Source organism: Pollachius pollachius, assembly GCF_949987615.1.
Source record: "Pollachius pollachius genome assembly, chromosome: 3".
NCBI classification, from domain to species: domain Eukaryota; kingdom Metazoa; phylum Chordata; class Actinopteri; order Gadiformes; family Gadidae; genus Pollachius; species Pollachius pollachius.
The window spans coordinates 13,471,902-13,489,828 of record NC_136936.1 but is presented as its reverse complement, the minus strand read 5'-3'; the positions used below and the strand labels follow the sequence as shown (position 1 = coordinate 13,489,828).

General features: G+C 41.4%; 1 protein-coding gene and 1 long non-coding RNA gene across 2 annotated transcripts; one reads left to right on the top strand and one right to left on the bottom strand.

Moving 5' to 3' along the window:
• Positions 1-5,362: 5,362 nt before the first annotated feature.
• LOC307072191 lies at positions 5,363-7,456 on the bottom strand. Its single transcript, XR_013811667.1, has 5 exons — positions 7,270-7,456; positions 6,356-6,950; positions 6,087-6,227; positions 5,799-5,922; positions 5,363-5,537 (listed from the first exon to the last, which is right to left on the bottom strand). It is a non-coding gene; the product is annotated as an uncharacterized lncRNA (long non-coding RNA).
• Positions 7,457-9,471: 2,015 nt separating this feature from the next.
• Positions 9,472-17,837, top strand: srpra (SRP receptor subunit alpha). Its single transcript, XM_079731150.1, has 15 exons — positions 9,472-9,563; positions 9,679-9,825; positions 11,362-11,445; positions 11,536-11,699; positions 11,990-12,150; positions 12,368-12,530; positions 12,952-13,087; positions 13,240-13,382; positions 13,540-13,661; positions 13,764-13,850; positions 14,149-14,321; positions 14,912-15,125; positions 15,413-15,576; positions 16,214-16,312; positions 16,458-17,837. The coding sequence occupies exons 2-15, from the start codon at positions 9,703-9,705 to the stop codon at positions 16,584-16,586; spliced, it is 1,962 nt and encodes a 653-aa protein (XP_079587276.1). The 5' UTR covers positions 9,472-9,563; positions 9,679-9,702; the 3' UTR covers positions 16,587-17,837.
• The last annotated feature ends 90 nt before the right edge of the window (positions 17,838-17,927 follow it).

Genomic DNA, 17,927 nt, shown 5'->3' with positions numbered 1-17,927 from the left:
ACATATACGAACATATACATATTGCGATATAACTTTTAATAAATAAAACCTTTAAAAATGCCTTCTTGAGGTCCTTGAGACCTTGGGTGATTCAAGTAGCTGCCAGTGCTTATTTACTTCAGTTCCCTTTTTTTTTTCATTGTTTCCTTGAAAAACCTACTCTATCGTATGTAGAACGAGTCGGGGGTGAGCCCGATGCCTACAGGCCTAGAACCCAACATGACAGCTGGCAGCGAATGACGGACAGCGCCAGCACTCAAGGAAAACAACTACTGCTATAACTTTGGCTATATATGTATTGGATAGGGATGTATCCCTTTAAGAGGGATGTGGGTGCATGGTTTTCTTGATTACATTTGAGGGTGTATCATTCATTCCCTGCCTTGTGGTACAGCTGCCAGCAGATGCAAGGCATTGTCCCAGGGCTGCAATGATTGGGAGATGCTGGATAAATGGTCGTCACCATAGCAGCTTTTGTCCTCAATAGGAGCCTGTGCTGTTGCAAGTCTAACTTGCCTTTGTGTTTTGTTTTTACAAAGGTGCCCTGGGCTTCAAGCTGTTAGTCCAGGGAACACTCATTGGACCACTTGTTCCTTGTTTTGCTCTGTGGTCATTTGAATAAACCATTTTCTGTTGAAAATAAATGTTGTTAATCTTACTTTACAATAATAAATTTATATATTTTTTCTTTAACACCTGTCCTTGAATCCACATATCTGTTACTCGTTACATGTTTAGCTGAGTGTGGATAACCTCAATCATTATTTTTTGTTACTTATCATTTCTTCTGGTTTAATCACCAATCGCTGTGGTGTTGTCGTGCATCTTAGCATAATGATTCGCTTAGCGCATGTAACGCCTCGTGCCCACTGCACCGTCCGTCAAAGGACGTCGGAAGGCGTGGCTGACGGATGGGGGAGCTTTCCAGGGTCGTCAGAGCCCGAGTAGTGTCACAGTGCTTAAATTTCCATACGCGATCTGATTGGATGACGGATCCGTCGCTGCCAAAAAAAGTTGAAAATTGTTCAACCTTTTGACGGAGCCGACGGAACCAACGGAACGGACGGATCCACAATGCATAGCGCGTCCGTCCCCATTTAAAGTCAATGGGGATCCGTCAACGGACGGATGCAGTGGGCACGAGGCGTAAGAGTTCAGCCTCGACATGGCGTCTGGTAATGGCAATAACATTAACGTGTAAGTGAAAAGTGTCTAGGCGTGCATGAATAACGCATCATGAATGTATTGCAGCGTTTTAATACTACCAATAGGTATCTAGTTGGCCATATAATGTTTTTAGACAAAAAGCATTATATTTGGCCTGTTAAGCCCTTTGAGACTGTAATGGTGATTAAGGGCTATACAAATAAAATTGAATTGAATTGAATCATAAACTCACTTAGCTAACATAATATGATCCTACTAACGTCAGAAAACATAACCTTATCGGTAATTCACTTGCTAAAGCTTACCTGTTGTTAATGCGTCCAAAAATAAGTTACAAGCAAACCATTATAACTAAATGGGTAAAAAGCTTACTACATTGGTTTCAAAGTACTGACTATAAGAGCTAGCTGATGGATTTAGCTAGCTACAAACTTGTCAATATCGTTGGTTAGAGAGAATAAAATATATTTTTAAAATACATTGAAGTTGTTATGTTGGCAGCAGCACACATCATTGTCTTGTTATTCATTTATCCCCTAGGAATCACTAAAACGTGACATCCTTGAGCGATTGCAACATCGACTGGTACACATCTTGGAGAGGCAACCTCTTGACATTGAAGGGTTACAGTTTGCGTGCCGTCAGGAGTTTGTTTTATTGAGTGCTCTAGGTGACATAGTGGATGTAGGAAAGGATATATTGTCTGCACTTGCGAATCTGAATACTGTTATCCAGCAGGAGAGAGAGAATGAACAGACATTTGTAACTCTGGAGTTGCAAAGATGTTCTGGACGTGGGCGTCCATGATTGACTGTGTCATTAGAGACTCTCACACATCTTGTTGAACTTGGGCTGCAATCAAAATGCATTTCCAGACTCCTTGGTGTTTCTAGAGCAACACTATTTAGGCAGATGACTGAAAATAATATATCTATTTCTGCTTCATATAGTAGCTGCAGTGACGATGAATTAGATGTTTTGATCACATCATTAAAGAGCACAATGCCAGATGCTGGGTACACTATAGTCCGAGGTGTTCTACTCGCACAGGGACACAGAGTGCAATGGGGCCGACTGTATGCATCGTGTGGACAGCGTTGGTGTGCTCGCCAGGATGACCAGATTGGGATGTGTGGTGAGGAGAACGTACTCTGTTCCTTTCCCGAACTACTTAGTGCACATTGACACCAATCACAAGCTCATCAGGCATGTCTGCATGCTATGTATGTAAAATTCTATTTTTTTCATGTCCAGTTTTGTATTTTGTGTAGGCCCTTTTGTATTACATCTTTGTCTGATTTTGTTTTGTTCACATTCCAATAAATATTGTATTGTGAGACCTATGCTGCCAGAGATGTTGTGTAGTGTCTGGGAGTTACCTCTTATCCTATATGATTTCTTTAGGTAGGTGATTCCCCGTAGGTACAACTTTGTTATCTTTGGGGGCATAGATGGCTATTCAAGAAAAGTAAGAGTTTTCACTGTCGGGGACCAAGAGCTGCAAAATGTTGCTGACCATGTTTTAAGCAAGGAGGATGTTTTTCTCATTAATAAGACAGTTTATTTTGTACAATCTGGTGATCCTTTCGTATAAACATTTGTGTCATCCACTCTTTTCCATTGCTGAGGAGAAACAGGCTTTGTATGAACTCACTTGATAAAGTTGTTATTCAAAATTTCCGGTTGACTCGATGAACGGGGTGCCTATAACATTGCTTTCAAAGTGTTCATCTATCCTATTAAGTGAGCTCTGACTTAATTCTCATCTGTCACATGATCCCGTTATATTTAATAATGCTGTAGTGAGCTTTCTTGCTGTTGCACATATCATTTGGGCATTGATTGTTTTGGCCCCTAGAAAACATTGTCAGTTGCGGTGAGTAAACCCTAATTTTGGAGGTTTCAAGATAAAGTTGATTTTATGATTCCTATTGAGAAAGCTTGATTAGCAGTTATTAAGGAGACCATTCCTTCAAGAAAATTGGAATTTTCACAGAAATTCACTGGCCATGATCATAAACATTTCAAAGCAAATAAAATGTAGTTTTTAAACTCATTTAATAATATTAAGAAACATTGCAGATGATTCAATGGGTTGGGCTGGGGCAAAGTGAACAGTTCTTGAAAAGATCTTAAGTATACTTGAAAATGTTATTTTTCTTTTCTTTTTTAAATACAGCATTGAACGCCCCTGGCGTGATGTGTTCATGAGTGTTTCAGGTGTTTATTATAACATCCTGCACTCTCTTGAGGATCAACACCGGCTTGACATCAGCAGCATCCTGCACATTTTCTGCTGCCACTACGTTTTTCTGCCATGCATCCAGGCTAGCCTGGATGTCTTCAGTGAGGTGTGGGACAACCATTCCATCAGGCAGAGCAAAACCTGACACCAAAATAGTTGTGGCATGTGAGCCGGTCCCTGAATCCTGTTGTTGATCCTGAACCTGAGGTAAATTATGCTTTCCTTCAAATGTCTTGACAATCTTTTCTTGATCCTTAATCAGTAAAAAAAGTCAAACATTCTAAAATGTAGGTTCTGATCAGCATTAACCATAAGCGCACCCCCCTTCTTGGATCCAAACAGCCTTGGCTTTGTGCAAGAAACAAACAGTTCTTTCTACCACAACTGTACAGTGCCATAGGAGTGTATTGAGAACATGTGTTTGAGATGTATTGGAGTATATGATATGGGCCAGTAGTGCCCAGGTAGTCAGTACATGAAGAGCCAAGCCAATGTATTACACTAGCAAGAGAGCTTAACATTAATTTGAACTGATTTTTATGTTGCCACATGAAGTAAATGTGTTGCAAAAAGATGGAACGTAACTTAATTCTTATACTTATAACACACCTTTCATATTCTTCTATGATCATTCCTTTTATTTTTAGATTGTTGCATCCCCTTTTCTATATTGCATCAAACTATAACCTATTTAAAAGATAGTGCTTGTTTACGGGGGCTATGATAAATGGATATTGAATAATGTTTATACACGCAATATTTCTTTGACAGGATATCACTCAATGTCCCTATGCTGGACATTCCTCTCTTTGATCCTGAAATAATGCAGCTGCAAGAAAACATTGATCCATTGCAAGAGTCTGAATGTTTCGGAGTGGACATATATCTCAACACTGTCCGATATGTTGAGAACTTGTTAGAGGCTAGGTAATCATTACATGCTTGGCGTCGTACGATTTAAGGTCTCTGCCACAGACTAAGTCCCGTCTTGAGCTCTATGTCTTATGTCCAGTTTGTTATTGAAAAGCCTCTATGGGCAAACATTGTTTGCATTTGTGTGTATTTTAATTGCTTTGCTTGAAAATTTAAAATCTATATCTGAGATAATTTGAAATTGTATTGTTAAACTTGGTTAATTGTGAGTAAATAGAATACAATTTTCAGTAAGGATTAAAAAGTCAAGGTTGGTACAGTCTGGAAAGTGGTTGACAAAATTATGCTTACTTGGACATATAATTGGAAATTATAATGTATGTTTTTATATAAAACAGATTTTTCTTCAGTAGCTTCTATGCCATGTGACTCACTCAAAATCAGCTGCAGAAATTACTACATAACCCACATTTTCTTGTTCAAATTAATATTTTTATGGAAAATGTTTATTTGGTGATTGTCAATATACAATTGAACAGCCTTCCATTACATACAATTCTAAGCATTTTTCTCCAAAAATGTCATTCCTTGAAAAAGTTAAACTTTTATATTGGAAAGAGCTGTAATATCTGTAAAAGTTTAACTGTCCAATATCACTATTTAACCTTACAATAAACACCGGTAAAGCAAAACATTGATTGTCTTTTATTATTTAGAAATTGTATGCAAAAAAGGCACAATTAAATACAATGTACACCTCAAACTGCTATTGGTCCTCACTTCAAAATGTTTAAACCTTTCTTGGTAGTTCAGGAGGGCTGTGTACACATTAGGCAACATTCAAGAGGAAGCCAGAATTGTACTTCTGTGTTAGCACCAAAGGGTAATCTTTGCCACATTTGCTTCAGTCTTGAGAACATCTGAAAAATTAGCTATCTTTAACTCAACAAACACTCAAAAGTGCAAAATGAACAGGAACTGGAATGCCTGGATTCTATATAATGTGTAACGTCACAAAGAGACCTTGTTTTTAAACTACACAAGACCAAATCCAGAACTAATGAAACTGATGGCCATCATCATTTCCTGGTGAAAGATTGGTAGGTCTGGTAGTGGCCAGGGAGCTTCAATTTGTAGAAGCAGGTATAAGCCGTTGGGTAGGTCGTGGTTGCAACTTCAACAAATAGTTTTTTTGCTGGTAGCTCCCAGCCAACCCAGAACCTCATGAGGTCACGCAGAACCTCTGGTGACGCTATGGAAGAGAACATTTGTATGTATGTGAAACCTCAAAAGCATTCCTTCCAAAAGATGAAATTTGAGCCTATGCAACTTGCTGCACTAAAACCCCAAATTGTGTGCTGATTATTTTATATCAGAACTGGCATCTCTTCAGCTGCACTACACTTGCTATATTTTGGTCCATTCTTAACAGTCCTAGCTCTCTCAACAACTAAGTGCCAATATAGATGGGAGATGCACTATTTAGAGGAATTGGAAAAAAGACAAGTGTTACCTTCCTCTATGAATTTCCTCAAAAATCCAGTGATGAGACTGACTTTCTCCAATGGAACATGGTCATCCTCGTCCTCGTCGCTGTGACATTTGGGTTGTGGCCAGTGGATGTTCTGGATGACAGCCTACAGTGGATCAAATCCAAGCGTGTTTCCTCAAGACTAGAACTCGTTAGATGCTGCAGATCAATCTTAATAGTAAAGCATTGTTTTTACACTGACTAACAAGTTCAATTACAGGAATACTTATAGCTTAATATAAATCCAATTAAGACATGAAGGCAGCAAACCTGTGGGTTAAGCTCCTCATTCGACTCCCTTGGAAAGATTATGGGTCCGACATCTGGTCTACTTGAAAGAAGCGGCCAGATTCCTGTCTCTTTAAGACCTTTGCGGATCTGCTTGATAGGCAGCCTAACACGGTTAATTACCTGCAAACAGAATTGATAGGACAGAAGGCAATATTTAAAGATGCGGCATGGCAAACCGATGACCTCCTAATTGGTTAGACTAATGTTACCATTATAGTTTTCAATATGGTAATTTAAAAAATGATTACCGCATGTGAAAGCAGTTCCTGGAACAGCCAGTCGTGATTGGTTGAGGTTGGAACAGGGAGATCCCAGGACAGGCAAAGATCAGTCACACGGGTGGTTTCTGCAGCAGTGAGTTCTGTATTCTTCAGCTAAAACAGGCAGAAATCCACAAAAGCAGTACAGAAATTCAGAATAACATGCCAAGTTCTTTTCTGGGCAATCCACAAAAAGTAGATACAAATCACCTTTTGCTTAATATTTAGTTCTGAATCTATTTGTTGATGCTTTAGATGACAAAACAATGCATCATTGTAGTGCATTGGTGTACTGTATGTCCACTTTTAATAACATTACTTAGAAAACCTATTGTTTCCCGATGGTCAAGATCAGGACCGTCCAGCAGGCTCAGAGCTGACACTGCTGTGTTTGTGCTCCCACCAGTCAACAGGGTCACCCCAGGCAAACTGACTTCTGACACACCAAAACCACCATGCAGGAAGGAATGGCCTATCATTCGACATGCCATCTCAAACAGGTTGCTTTCCCGAAGCACAAAAGCTGCAGAGGTAACCCGATGCTCTTTATCCCCTTCAAAAAGGCTTGAAAGAGCAGCAGAGCCTTCATTTAAAAGAGGGAGAAAATGTATTAGACACCATGTAATGTGAAAACATTATGTAAGGCAAGCAGCCATTAAACATGCATGGTCACAGTGGAACCAACACTCAATCTTTGGTGGTTTATTTAAATAAAGCTGAGTGTTAACATGTCAATAATATTCCCCCATTGAATGCACTTCAAGTCAAAGGAATAGGCAACAATAAATAGTGCAATTATTTAAAAATTTTATTGTGAAAAGATTAACAGTTTCTGGAAGGGTGTTAACATGTACGACAACTTTCTATATGTATATATGTACATATACAGTATATACACAAACCTAAATTGATACTGAAGCCAGACTTCAGTTTCTGCATGGCCATTGACAAAACATGTCGGTTGACACCATCGCCAACAGCTGCATCTCCTGAAGATGAAAGATGAATAGATGTATACAAGCAACCACATTATATACAATATACAAGAAAAACTTGGCTATTGTGCTACACACTTGAGATTCAACTACAACAAACGCAACAAGTTCTGTCTTCCATGGATAAAGTAACGTGCACTAAAACCTCATTATGCAATTTTGATTTTTAAGTCAAAATTCAGTTGATAATGCCTCTAATCAAAATAAGTAAGTTATGCTGTTTGTTTATACCTCTCAGCCTGCACCTGAATATACTTGCCCAGTTAACACCATTCCTTTTATAGAATGAAATAAATGAGCTGTCCTGTTCTTCTTCATCAAACATGTTGAGAGAGAGGAGGAGGCTTGGACATTCAGAGTTAGGTCCAGGAGATTTTCTCTGAACAACTGACAAGCTTTCTGGGGTCTAATCAAGTGGCCCATGCTAAAAAGAAGAAAATAAAAAAAAAGTAGTTGGTGTAAAGGAACTTCAAAAATTGCATACATTTCAGTGACATTTTGGAAGTCCAGCATTTTAAGCAATACATTAACTGCAGGAACTTGAAATCAATGTTCCTTTTGAAATGACTGGATCAAGCATTCTGTAGCAAGATTTCTAATTTACGGCTCAAAGGTTTTTCTAGTTTCATATTACACCACAGCAGTGATAGTTATGAAGAAACAACCTTCTGAAGAAGATGGCGCTAATCGTGGGCGTGTAACTGAAGGTCCTGGTAGTTCCTCTCTCGTTGGACCAGCTGCTCCACTGTGAAGAGCAATGTCCATTCTTAGGAGACAAAAAAACTTGCAAGATAAATCATGACTAGTGATTATTTTTCACATATTTCTTTCTGCATATAGGCTCCACCATCATACAAAGTCATATTAAATCAGAACCCTAAAAAGTATCTAGCTCTGCTATGATTTCCACTGCAATTATAAATGTGCTGCACATGCTCTGATGCAGCCACATTTTAAATGTTCTTAACCTTGCTCAGAACATGAACCTGAACTACTCAATACGTCTTACCCGTCACCACATGTGCTTGCATGAGATGTGAGGACACAAATTGGGAACGATGCAAGACAAATCTGGCAAACCTACAGAGACAAGCATCATGGTTAATGAACATCTTTCAGACATGTGATATTTGCTAGATACAGGAGATATATTCCTATGCTAAATAATGAGTACATAAATGCGTGTGTCCCTGTACAAAAGGTAAGTTCAGTGAGATATATTATACCCTACAGCTTCACACAACTGTAAGCATCATGTCATTATGTCCCAAAACATCTGCTACCTTGCTTCCCATGGTGAAAAAAGAATAAGGCTATATTACTGATTTGCAAAGTTACATGAAAATACAACATCAATTACCTCTAAGGATTCCTTCCATGTTGTAGGCGAGAATGGCTGCTCAATAATAATAGGACAATCATCAACGTGTCTCACATTCACTCGCCTTAAAATAAAAAAAAGAGAGCTAGTGCTATAGACTTTGAAATAGTCATTTGCACAAGCTAAAGTATTACATGTTCATTTGTAAAATAAGAGAAACATTTGAATAACAGCTTACAATCAATGTGCCATTGCATCCTTCCACATGTAGCGGCAAAAGCTTAAAAGGCATTTGATTGCCACATGTGATGCAGCTTGACTGAGGCATCTTCGCAAACTCAGCTGAGTCATAGGGGAGGGGTTTAGTTGAGAGCTGCTCCTGTAGAGGAAGTATAATCACTGTGTTCTTCCCATTGTTGGAAGCGGATTTAAGCAACCTTGAGGAGTACCCCTCGGACTCAGTTGGAATGATGCTCAACGTACGACGTCCGCTCCCACCTATTTTGAAATGTAAAGAGAAACAACACAAATGTCCTTTAAAACCTTGTTAACATGCATACATTCATTTCAGGCAAACTTGAATATGTTGTTCCCAGATGAGAATTGGGACAGCCCTTCCCACTTCAAAACAAGGGGGAGGGGTAAGGGGTGGAAATGGGATTGGGCCTAATTTCCAGCGATGTGAACGCACCATTATTAAAGAAGAGTCTGACACGCTGACTGCACGACACGCCCACTGTATGACACGCCCACTTTACGCCATGACGGAAGAGAGTGAAACGTCACTTCCTGGTCCTGAATCTGACGTGTCTTATAGTTTCGCATTGGCAGCTGGTCCTACTTGCTGGGGATTTATTTCTTATTTATTAGACTATATCTGGTAAGAATCCTATAACGCAAGACTTAGGTCACCTCTGAACTGCTTGAAACACCATGACTTTACACGTCCACATGACATGTGTGTTTTTGTGTATGTGTGTGTTCTCCTGATGCAGCTCGTGTAGCGACGTGGTGTCAAGATGCTGGATTTCTTCACCATCTTCAGCAAGGGGGGCATAGTGCTGTGGTGTTTCCAGGGCGCCGGGGTCACTGAGTCCTTCACCGGGCCGGTCAATGCGTTGATCCGCTCCGTCATCCTCCAGGTACGGCTACAGTATAGGGTCCGTACGGGTTGTTATCGTGTAGCTGCTGTTAGTCGTAGTGCTAGCTTCAGCTAGCCCTAGCGCTAGCAAACGTTAGCACATTGCGTAATAGTAGTGGAGAACCCACGGAGGTATTCAAAGTATTAGAAAGTATTGCATACAAAAAATGTAATTTTAAAGTAGAATAAGTGTCTAGCAGAACGCAAATGGCAGAAAGGGAGTATGCTATTCATAGTCTGTTTAAATTGGTGTGTATAATACCATGAAAATAAGAGACATTGTGTTTACGTTAACTTATAATGAGCCCTTTATATCTACATAGGGGTCAGGTCCTCTAACATGGAGCATGTTCTTCTAGTAGCCCAGGGGGGAAAAACCGTTTTGGCTTGAGACATCAAGGAAGGAGGGGGCCGTGTTATGCCCATGGCAATGACCCATCGCTAATTATTTTTTAAAGTAGTGGAGGCGTGTCATATTGAACCAAGTTGTACATGAAGTGTGTTGCTATAAGTGTCCTTCAAGCATAACCGTCTCTCGGACGGAATATCAACATCAACCGCTGGCCTGATGGAGCTCCGCACATCCACACACATCCACACACACACACCATGGTATTATTCTATGCGTCCGAGAAGCTTAACCCCCTCTCTGATGCGGACATCAGAAGCAGCCGGATCAGATGGAGCTTCACACATCCACACACACCGGGGCATTATATTTAAGGGTCTTAGAAGCTTAACCCTCTCTTGAGCTCCCCATCAACATCAACCAGTGGCAAGACTGAGCTCTACACATCGTGGTGTTATATATGTGTCAAATAAGTTTAACCCTCTCTCAGACGCAACTCATGTATCCAGTGAGGAAGAGCATGATCTGTCCTTTCACCACATTATCTCATGTATTTAGGGGAACCAATTATAATGGAGTTTTACGGTGTGTGTATATTCACAAACACATGTGGCGCTCGCACGGTCGTACCTCATTGTCTCATTGGCGGGCCAAATTCTCTGGGGACAAGGCAGAGAAAGGGGAGGTAATCTGGCCCCTTATGATGGCATATGGAGCCAAATTCAAAATCGGAGCATCTGAGCTTTCATTTTTCAAGGGCAACGCAGGATACCTAGTGCTCGTTTTACACCTCACGTCCTTTCTTGCCACTGGGGGACCGTAGGCAGGCTAGGGGAACTCATATTAATGTTAGAAAACCTCATAAAGTGACATTTTCATGCCATGGGACCTTTTTAAAAAGTTAAACGTAAATTAAACAGGTTGACACCTTCAGATACCCTGAGTAGTAGGACCCCACAAACATACATGGACACCATGTTGTGTTTTCATATAGAGTTTAGTTATTTTGTGACTATCACTGGTGTCATCTCCATGAGGGAAGAGTTCTATTATAGTGGTTTTCGTGATTTGTTTTCATATCCTTCTGCGCTGTGGCTCTCATTTGTGCTAAAAATTCATTTATTGGATTATTTGTATAAACACTAAATAACTAAGTTCCCTGATTTTTTTTTTATTTTTTTTTTTTAGGAACGCAGTGGTAACAATTCCTACACTCATGAAGCCTTGAGTCTCAAGTACAAGCTCGATAATGAGTTTGAGTTGGTTTTTGTGGTAAGTATGCCAAGCATAAACTCAATATTAACCTCCCAGAGTAATTATAGAACTTTACATTTCAGTTTGTGCATTGTCCATTTTCCCTAGGTGGGTTTTCAAAAGATCCTCACACTGACATACGTGGACAAGTTGATAACTGATGTCCAACTTCAGTTCAGGGATCGCTATAAGAATGAGCTGGACAAAAATGTGTCATTGAAACTTCTCAACAGCAATTTTGAGTTTGAAAACGACTTCACAATGCTGCTTAGGTAAAGTAGCATACGACTCAATCCTAAATCAACTACAGTAGGTGTTGCTAATGCAAAATCTTGATGCTTAATATACAGATTAGAAGTTTGTAATGATGCTGGCAAAATATTGCATTTGTATGTGCAATGTTCGATAGGTTCACTGCCCTTACCAACATGTTGAACATGTACATGTACACAAGTAGATTTTAAATGTCCTAATACACAATGAAGTGCACTATCCAGCTGGCCAGTAAATTATATATCTTGAGTGTGTTTCTAATGTAAAATGATGATGATTTTTAAATCAGAGAGGCAGAGGATAGCAGCAAAGCTAAGGGTCCTGTCTCCATGCGGACCTTCACCGAGTCGCAGAAGTCCCAGAAAACGGTGAAGTCAATGATCGAGACAAAGAGTGGGGACAAGGTCAAGGAGCAGGGCGGCAAAAAGAATAAAAATGCTAAAAAGGAGGGTAAGTGCTGCAGGGAATGCTAGAGATCATTTTTATGTATGCATCAGTAGTAATGTATACTACCATACATCTTTTATATTTAATGTTGTATTTTGACCGGGATATGTGGCTACTTTCTGACTTTAAATGTCTTCCCATGCCTTTTGAAAGACATCTGAGATGCAACGTGTCGTGTTGGCGTTGCTGTAATATTTTCTCCCTTTTCTTCTCTTCCCAGCTCCTGTAGCCGAGCCTGAGAAAGTGGAACCAGGCAAGAACGCTTCTGTCAGCCAGAAGCCAATGGAGAACGGCAACCATGGCCTAACCCCAGAGGAGGTCATCCAGAAGAAGCGGGAAGAGTTCTTCCGCAAGCACCGGGGTGGAAATGTGGAGAAACCCAGGTTAGAGACAGTCAAAATGTTGGTTTGTGTAGGGGTTTAACTAGGCAGACTTTTGATTTGATGAGATCCAACAAACTAGGCAGTTCTGCAAATGATCTGGACGGGATTTCTTGCTGGGATATTTAACACAATATTAGCAATATTTATGAACCGTCATGAAGATTAGAAAAGGCTAGATCAACTGGCTGGTTTGCAATATGTTTGAAATATTACATTGAAAGGAAAAATTTGCTGAAATGTCCATGAACTGTTAAACTATATATCTGCCTGAAGATGGTTTAGAATGAGATTTTGAATGTCCATGCCCTTAAAAGAATATGAGTATTATTATATATTTCTTTTGTTTTCTATTATATGACTGATTGCACATTAGCCAACCTGTTGTATTCTCTCTTTTAACCGGCCATTCTACTTCCTTTAGTGCCACTAAATCCCCCAAGCCTCAGAAGCCCAAGGAGAAGCAGAGACGTGTGTGGGACATGGGTGGCAGCAGTCCAAATGCACTGGACTACAGCGATCCAAACAGCCCGGACGTCCCCATCGAACCAGCAAGAGATGTATGTATAAACACTATCATTGTTTTACTTCAGTCCTCTAGTGGGGTTTAATGAGCAACTGATTTGGTTGTCCTGTTTTGTATTGTATCAGAGGGGGGCGGTTAAGAGTAGATGGGTAGGGTCAGTTGCCAATGATGTCCCCCGCGTTTCAGGAATTGCAGCTGAACTCCATGAAGGGAGACCTGCTGTCTGTAGATTATGAGTCCAGCGAGGAGGAGGAGGAGGAGGAGGAGGAGGAAGAGGAAGTTGTGGAAGAGGAACCTGAGAGGATGAAGGTCGCCGACACTAAGAAAGTGTAAGATCACCTTGCCTTTTCCAACTTGCTCCTTTTCGAATATTTTCTCTGAAGGGTTCTGGGGTGTTATGGTCTTGGGACATTATAGCAGTCCTAAAACAGGCTGCCTGTTTCATCACTGTTGGTACTCAACTGGTGGACTCTCAACTCTCCACAGCCCTAAGAAGGGTGTAGGTTTTGGGGGCATGTTTGGGATGCTCAAGGGCCTGGTGGGCGCCAAAAGCCTGAGTAGGGAGGACATGGAGCCAGTGCTGGACAAGATGAGGGATCACCTCATTGGTAAGAAATCCCTTCAAACCTTACAGTATATTCAGTTCAATGTTGACCTGTTGACCCAAAGGAGTATCGGTTTTATGCACTTCTCTCTCTGTCGTCTCACAGCTAAGAATGTAGCAGCTGAGATATCCACCCAGCTCTGTGACTCTGTGGCCAAAAAGCTAGAGGGCAAAGTCATGGGCACCTTCACCAGTAAGTTGGCATGACATTTATTTTTTAAATAATTGTAGGGCATAGTGGTAAAGGTACTTTAATTGTTGTAATTATACAATTCTAAATATATATGCTATACGGTGGCCTAACAAGTCGTCTTTGGAAAGGATGGTCTATGGTCAGATGTTTCACTCGTAGCCGAGAGGTTCTGAGTCGAGCCCCACAGTCTACCTGATGTGTAGTGGTTGGATGCCCCCAACCCCTACCTGCTCATGAAGGACAGAATGCATCTGTTAAATGACTACACCGTAAATTGTTACTCCCTCCGTCTCTCCAGCTGTGGCCTCGACGGTTAAACAGGCCCTGCAGGAATCACTGGTGCAGATCCTGCAGCCAAAGAGAAGGGTGGACATCCTCCGAGATGTCCTGGAGGCCCGTAGCCAACGCCGGCCTTTCATCATCACCTTCTGTGGTGTCAACGGAGTCGGAAAGTCTACCAACCTGGCCAAGGTGTGTATGAGCTGGGCTCAGTCAATACGTCAATGATTTCAATGGCCTTTTCTCTCTCTCACTCACTCACTCACTCACTCACTGACTTTTGTATTAATCTATCGTTCTCGGCAAAGTTGGTGAACTGGCTACTTCAGGAAGGGAAGTTGAATTCGTGTCATTCATGTAAATAATTAATTCTGAAGTAAGAAGTAATGAAACATGCATATTGAGTTTTCGGTTCAGGGGAAAAACATAAATGTAATGGCAAACAATGGGCGGATGAATATAAGCATAAAGAGAACTTCAATAAAGGTCCATTGATGGAACTGTACTGGCCTGTTTTATTGGCAGTGCCAGTAGGTAGAACCTTTTTGAGAAAAACGCGTCATTCATTTAAAACGCACCATGATGAAAAATGTATGACTTCCACCATTCCGGATATATCCGTTAAACCAATCACAATCAGGTTTTTTTGTCATAATCATCCCGCAAACACTGTCTTCCAAGATGAAATAAACAAAAATTGATTTAGTTAATGTAATCCACGCCTCACCAACCCATCAACCTTAACCAAACGCATTCCGTCTCACCGTGGCCCCCCCCCCCAGATCTCTTTCTGGCTCATCGAGAACGGCTTCACCGTGCTGATCGCCGCCTGCGACACCTTCCGCGCCGGAGCGGTGGAGCAGCTGAGGACGCACCAGCGGCGCCTCAACTCCCTGCACCCGCCGGAGCAGCACGGCGGGCGGCCCGTGGTGCAGCTCTACGAGAAGGGCTACGGGAAGGACGCCGCCGGCATCGCCATGGAGGCCATCGCCTACGGTAAGACTACAACCGCTCGCTCTTGGGTTTTGGGAGCATAGCCTCGGAAACCCTGTGCTCAGGGTTAGGGTTGGATAGGAAAGGGTGCGCTGTTATGGTAGACCATACCCAATCTACACATCGAACAGAATATCAGCTCTTGTTCGTGTCGAAGACTATCACCAAATAGCGTGAAAGAGTCATTATGGAAATGAAGATTCTTTTAAAAACTTGTATCGTCATCAATAATCCACTGTGGATGACCACATGATTCATGACCTCTCCGTTCCGGCTGTGGCCCTCCACAGCCCGGAACCAGGCCTTCGACGTGGTGCTGGTGGACACAGCAGGGCGTATGCAGGACAATGCCCCCCTGATGACGGCTCTGGCCAAGCTGATTGCTGTCAACATGCCTGACCTGGTCCTGTTTGTTGGGGAGGCGCTGGTGGGCAACGAGGCTGTGGACCAGCTGGTAAGGACAGAGTTCCATCTGTTGGCTGAAGAGGCCAGTAAGATCTAAACGCAAAAGGGGCTGTATTATGAGGGCAAGTTTTGGAAGTGCTGATTCAGAGCTATAAGAAGCAAGGTTTTGAAGCTTGTACAGTGCTCAGGTGAAATGTTGCCACTTGTTGAGAATTCCCCTTAAATTATTGTCTTAATATGGCATGTATTCATTTTCTTTCCAAATGACTGATCATTTGCCCAAAATGAAAGGGGATAACATGTACAGCAGAAATGGATACATAATGTATGCAGAAGAACAGATACTGACCTTTGCCTTATGCGATAAACTAATGAAGATGCTAGGCAGGGTGACCTTTTGTTTGTTAACATGTTAAGGACCTATTAAAGGCAACATTTGATATAAAATAAACACATAGATTGTTCAGTATTGAGTGACATTGGTAATATTGTAGAGTCAGAGTTTTGCTCTTCACACTTATTCTTGCATATTCTGTATATTGATGGCAATCAATATGTACACATGCATATTACACTTTTTTTAATCCTTCAAGGGAATTTCAGCTTTGACAAAAGAAGGATATCCTTGTTCAATAATAGCACTTCAGCATAACAACGTCTGACTGACGTTTTCCTCATGCGTCCAGGTGAAGTTCAACCAGGCGCTGGCGGATCACTCCATGTCCGACAAGCCTCGCCTCATCGACGGGATCGTTCTCACCAAGTTTGATACCATCGACGACAAGGTTAACAAAGTTCTCAATAACGTACTGGCATTTCACTCTGGCATGTTTGGTTGAGCTCCCTGCCAGTTTTGAGCACCCACAGGTTTATTTTATGCTGTGCCTTCATGACATTTGTGACTGATATGCCTCCCATCTTCCTCTCCAGGTCGGCGCTGCCATTTCCATGACCTACATCACGGGCCAGCCCATCGTGTTTGTGGGCACAGGGCAGACCTACAACGACCTGCGCAGCCTCAATGCCCGCGCTGTGGTCAGCGCCCTGATGAAGGCTTAAGAGGGTGCATGATTGGTTGGATTCCCTTTTTTTTTTTTTATATTGACAAATACACCCCAACTACCTACGCTTGGACTGCGAGACGTCGTCTTCTTCTTCTTCTTCCCTGACCCAGCTAACAGTTCTGATTAATTCACAACACACAACTCCAGTCATGAACTCCATAGTCATGAGGAGTTTCTTCTCCAACAGCCTGGATAAAAGAACCTAAAGCATCACATGGACTTTTGGAAATCAAACAACGAAAAAGTGTGCTACATAAACAAGTCTCGTTTTGCATAAATCAAAAATGTTTGGGCGAAATCGAAAGGTACCCCATCTGTGTCTGAGCTTTGCGCACCAATCAACAGATATCAAGTCCCATACGAATGGCAATTGATTCAAATGACATTTGAACTGCCACTGATCACATGGACCTTGGACTTGCATGTTATTCGTTTTCTCTCCTGGTTTATCCAGTAATCTTTAAATTATTTACGCGGTGTCTTTTTACAAATTACGTCACAAATGCTTGTTGGATGTGACATTTCAGCAGCTGCCTGTCCCAGAAGAAAGTCTAGAGACCGTAGTGCCTGTCACATGTCTAGTCGAACCACAGTCCGAGCCCATACATTTTTAGCAGAGCAGTCTGAACAAGTGATCTAAATGCAATTTTACTAGTTTAAGCGTTTTTAGAGTCAAACATGTGGCCCAGCTACCCGCGGCCACCTATGTCAATATTGAATCTATATTCTCCCATTATAGTTGCACTGGGAAACGGCCGTTCATACTCAGCCTCCGTGCTTTGCTCGGAGCAAATACACCCATTCATGTTGGAAGTAGTAAAATGAGGCTGCAGTTCCTCTTTGATATGGGTAAGAGTATCTAAATGCGTCCGAGCTGATTCAAACACAACGCTAACCTAAGCTAGGGGAAGGACCAAGGATTTCAAAGCTAACTGCCATTTCACAAAGACATAATTACAACTTTTTTTTCTCTTACAATTTCCTGATCGAGGTTCAGTGTTTTGATCATGTCATTTCTAGGTTTAAGTTCTGTTCAAATTTAAGACTACAGTTGCGTAAGAGGTCAAATAAAGGTCCCCTCTCCACTCCAATTCACACTTCCTTCAAGTTTGGTTCAAGGGGCTGTCTTAGGTGTTCACCATCTACACCTCTAACTTGTGGTAGTGCAATACAAACCTATAAATATACAGATTTGCCGTAATTTATGAGAATGTAAACATTTATAAATAAAGTTGCTTTATGCCATCAATGCTTACAAAGTGGTGGAGTTTGTTCTGTGGTGGAATATGGATCGTGTTCATGAAATCTATCAATTAATACCAAGACACTGGGGATA